The 4,774-nt window shown below is 47.9% G+C and overlaps 1 protein-coding gene across 1 annotated transcript in view; it reads right to left on the bottom strand.

Moving 5' to 3' along the window:
- Positions 1–4,414, bottom strand: part of LOC102486746 (keratin, type II cytoskeletal 6A-like) — an 8,646-nt gene extending 4,232 nt beyond the window's left edge. Inside the window, 8 exon segments of the mRNA XM_014584243.2 lie at positions 4–224; positions 1,079–1,204; positions 1,658–1,822; positions 1,946–2,041; positions 2,181–2,241; positions 2,607–2,821; positions 3,900–4,101; positions 4,103–4,414. Coding sequence (XP_014439729.1) covers positions 4–224; positions 1,079–1,204; positions 1,658–1,822; positions 1,946–2,041; positions 2,181–2,241; positions 2,607–2,821; positions 3,900–4,101; positions 4,103–4,332 — 1,316 coding nt within the window. The 5' untranslated portion in view covers positions 4,333–4,414.
- Positions 4,415–4,774: the final 360 nt, after the last annotated feature.

A 4,774-nucleotide genomic window follows, 5' to 3' on the forward strand; every position in this document is an offset into this window, starting at 1 on the left:
CACCTGCACTCCTCGCCTTCAAGCAGCTTGCGGTAGGTGGCGATCTCCACGTCGAGGGCCAGCTTGACGTTCATCAGCTCCTGGTACTCCTTCAGCAGGCGGGCCATGTCCTGCTTGGCCTTCTGCAGGGCATCCTCCAGCCCTTCCAGCTTATTCCTGGCATCCTTGATGGCCATCTCTCCACGCTGCTCAGCATCAGCAATGGCTGACTGCAGGTTGGCGCACTGGATGGGGAAAGCAGCTAGAATGGACTCTGGTTCTCCAGAGAAAATCTAAACCTGATTCTTGCCAAGAAATGAAGGGACCTACCACCTAGAACTGATAATGAATAAACTTCCTGTTCTATATTTTTCAATTCTCCAATCCTGTAAAGTCTAGGAAACACTTGGGAAAAAACAAACAAACACAACCCAAAACAACAAATCCTGTGCCTTTAGTGTTGATCACCTGCATGAGAACGTGGTTGGTTATTGATGGGAGATGCTATAGTGGACACAACACAAACCCCTAGGTTCTTTTTGAGTGCTGTCTCCAAAGCTGCAATGTGTATGCTACAGTAAGCTGTCCAAATTATGACCATTTTTATGCAAGATGATGAATTTTCAAATGAGACTGTTGGGACTTGTCTTCCTTCCCCCTTACGGTCTCTCACATACTTGAGCAGCACTGTTCTTTGTCATCCGTCCTCAATCCACTGTTTTCCTCTAGAATCTCCAGCTGATTTCTAACAATGTTCCTCATGCTTTCTGGCCTCCCTTTTCATTCTGGACTTGTTCCTTTGCAGTTTCTAAGTCAATCCATTTTCTTATGTAACTAATGCCTCTGGTCTGTACTATTCTAGACCATGATTGGTTACGATTCTGTGCCTCTGCTTGTACCATGCTCTTTGGGAGCTGGTACACGGGGGGTAGGTGGGGAATCCATGTCACCTAACAAGTGCATTACGAGGACAGAAACTTCATGTCCTTCTCTTCCTGGTTTCTATACTTCCTAAGAACTGCCCCGCATGATGGTGGATGACTTCCTGCTGGACTGGCAAGGAAATGATGCTTTTCTTCACCTTTGCTCACCACCGTACCTGCTTCTTGACGTGGTCGATCTCAGACCTCAGCCTCTGGATCATGCGGTTGATCTCAGCAATCTCCTGCTTGGTGTTACGCAGGTCGTCCCCATGTCTGCCTGCCGTGACCTGCAGCTCTTCATACTGCAGGTGAGTGGAGAGAGGCAGTGTACATGGTTTTCAAACGTGAAAGTAAACCTGACCAAATAGCTACTCCTCAAACGTTTTCAGGGAAAGTTGATGTTACAAAGTTGATAGATATTGTGAAATCAAGTCATAGACAGTAAATGTTATGTGACAACTGATTGTCCACTTCTTTATAGGAATGAATGGCGATGTTCTGCACTGTGTTATTGAGAACCAGCATTCATCGTATGGCTTAAAGAAAAGTTCAGAAAGTCCTTATATATGGTGACTTGAATCCCACATTTGGGTTCTTTTGCTTCCTACAGTTGAGTATAAATTCTGCAAATGTCTATGCTAACAGAGTACATGTGCTATGAGAGGCCCTGGGATTCCTCAGAGTAGCTGCCTAAGACTGTAGCCTTCAGGTATGCAGGGTGAAACACAGCAGACCCTCGGCCACTCACTGCTCACCTTGCTCTGGTACCAGGACTCAGCCTCAGCCCGGCTCCTCTGAGCAATCTCCTCATATTGGGCTTTGACTTCGGCGATGATGCTGTCCAGGTCGAGGTTACGGTTGTTGTCCATGGAGAGGACGACGGAAGTGTCTGAGATGTGGGTTTGCATCTGAGACAGTTCCTGCGGAATGAAGATCATAAGACCTTCTTAGCCTGTGACGTCATCAGAAGTGTCCAACACCAAGAATATTCCACCCCCTGCAGAACCCCATCCGAGCGAAGAGAAGCGAGTGGAGATGCTTACTGCGTCATAGATGGTTCTCAGGAAATTGATCTCATCTGTGAGAGAATCTGCCTTGGCTTGCAGTTCAACCTTGTTCATGTAGGCAGCATCCACATCCTGGGGAGGGGCAACAAGGGGCAGCTCGGCCCTCCTTCCAGCCTCCCCGCTGGAGTCTCCGGACCAGTTCTCCTCTAGGCTGGGGGGAGGGCTTTGTCTCCTTTCCCCAGAAACAGGGTCCCTGACCTAATCAGCTTACCTTCTTCAGAGTCACAAATTCATTCTCTGCTGCTGTGCGCTTGTTGATTTCATCTTCATATCTACAGGAAGAAAAAGATAAGACACAATCGAGCCAGGCATTGACTGGATGCAAAAAGAGCTCCCCTAGGATCCGACACTTTCCACGAAGGGAGATTTATCCAGATTGACCTGTCCTACCATGTACAGACAAATGGATGATTTTCATGGCTCCTAAAATTTGAGTTTCTTTACTCTGTCCCCAGCCAACTTTAACCACCTATAATTATGAGATTAGGTCTTAGACTGTCCTTTTGATTTTCATTTCCATGGATCTGTTTTGCGAAGGAGTCTAGTCTGCATTTGGACACATGCCCTGGGTGTGTGCCCCCCCCACCCCCACATCCCTTGGAGTATGCCCTGAGCCCATTCCTCTTCTGTAACTCACTTGTTCTTGAAGTCCTCCACCACATCCTGCATGTTTCTGAGCTCCGAGTCCAGGCGGCCTCTCTCCCCCAAGATGCTGTCCAGCTGCCTCCTGAGGTTGCTGATGTACTGCTCAAACAAAGGCTCGAGGTTCTGCCTCACGGTCTTGGTGCCCTGCTCCTGGAGCAGGGTCCACTTGGTTTCCAGGACCTTGTTCTGCTGTTCCAGGAACCGTACCTGGAGAGGAGATGAGATGGGTCATTTGTCAGAGAGTGGCAGATGGGGACAAGTGCCAGTGTCCCCACATTTTCTAGCAGGTTTGATGCTCCATGGTGCTGGGCTTGATAGAGCATGTGCAGAAACTTGGTGTGGGATTTCTGCTTTCCTAACATTTTTCATTCAAACTTCATGTCCTTCTCTGGTGACAGTCCCTGTGCACACCTGAGCTGTTTCTCCCATAAGGTGTGGTCTCTGTCACTTAGTTTTCATCTCTTCCTCCCTTTCTCTTGACAAGCAGAATCACAAGTCTAGTTTTAAAGTAGTATTTGTGTGATGTATTATGCTAAGTATTTATTTTTTGTAGAAGCTTAGTAAAAGGGATGTTAAAACATATTGAACTAATATAGAATTCTTTTTATTTGAACTAATATAATTTAACTTCCCGCTTGTGCTTTTGTCTCTTCTAAATCATTCTTGCTAAATGGCCCTACTTGGTTTCTACAGAAATTCTTTTTTATGGCTTTAATAAATGTTTGCACAGTTCATTTTTCTCATCTAGACAGAAAATAATTTTTCCCCCCACTTTTGTCTTCCTCCTTCCAGCGTACAGAGATATTAATCTCCCCACATCAACATACAAAAATTCTTTTTTATGTGTTAAATAAATGTTTGCACAGTTCATTTTTCTTATCTAGACAGAAAATAATTTCCTTTTTCATTCCCCACTTTTGTCTTCCTCCCTCCAGCAGCTGAGCAGGTTGAGACTAGATTTTGATTTGTACGTCTGTACACTTTTAAGTGGTAAACGTTAACCCATTCCATTCTTTCATTGCTTCATCTGTGCTTCTGGTAATCAAATGTGGAGAGTCCTTCCCAGGCAGTAATGAGGGATCTAAGAGCCTCGGCAGTTCTAACCCATTTCCATCGCTGCTGCCCACTGTGGACAAGGAGCCAGTCTAGCATCCCTGTGGCAAGCTGGTCTCACCCCTCTCCCTTTCCTATGGCAAGCTGGTCTCATCCCTCTCCCTTCCTGGTAGGAAGTTTGTGGTTTCTCTGGTGTGGGGCTCCCCTGTGGAGGGCAGGGCTCATGTCTCACCTTGTCAATGAAGGAGGCGAACTTGTTGTTGAGGGTCTTGATCTGCTCTCTCTCCTCGGTCCTCACCCGCTGGATGGTGGGGTCGATTTGCAGGTTCAGAGGAGTGAGCAGGTTCTGGTTGATGGTGACCTCTTGGATGCCTCCAGGGGGACACACAGGGAAGCCAGCTCCACCATAGCCACCACCAAAGCCAGCTCCACCACCGAGCACAACGCCCCCCTCCGATGGAGATCCTCTTGGAGGCCCCCAGCCCATAGAGGCTCCGGCTGCCAAAGCCAGCTCCTCCGCACACTCCACCAAGGCCACCACTGCCCCTGGAGCGGGACATGGAGACGCTGCTGAAGCCAGAGCGGTGGGCCCCGGGGACCCTGGCTGAGCTGGCACTGTAGCCCCGGCTGCTGCTGTGGGTCCTGATGGTGGATTTGCTAGTCATGCTTGCTGAGATGAGCAGGCTGGAGGAAGCTGAGAGGCTGGAGGGCAGAACCGAGAGGAGCAGAGGTGTGAGATGGGCTCCCTCGCAGTGTGCAGCTTATATATGGGAAAAAAGGGCTGGGCTTGGTCCTGGGAGGTGAGCTTGCAGACTGGGAAGGGCAGGGCTTTACGAATAGTGAGCTCACACCTGGATTATTAGAAAAGTTATGAAATATCAAGATTGCAGTTTTGGCTTCCTTTAGTCAGGGAAAATGTTCCTGCCTCCAGGTTTGACTTGATTCAGGACAATAGACAATTCTTAATCAGTGAAGGTAGAGTTAGTCATTGCCTTAAACAAAAGTTTTGCCTATTGTTCTGCTCTGTATCAGAGTGTAATAGTGATCTTGCCTCCCAAACATGGTCGTTTTTCCAGGACACGTAGTGGGGAGCAGAAGTCATCTATT

Source organism: Tupaia chinensis, unplaced genomic scaffold, assembly GCF_000334495.1.
Source record: "Tupaia chinensis unplaced genomic scaffold, TupChi_1.0 Scaffold146085_1, whole genome shotgun sequence".
Lineage (NCBI taxonomy): Eukaryota > Metazoa > Chordata > Mammalia > Scandentia > Tupaiidae > Tupaia > Tupaia belangeri.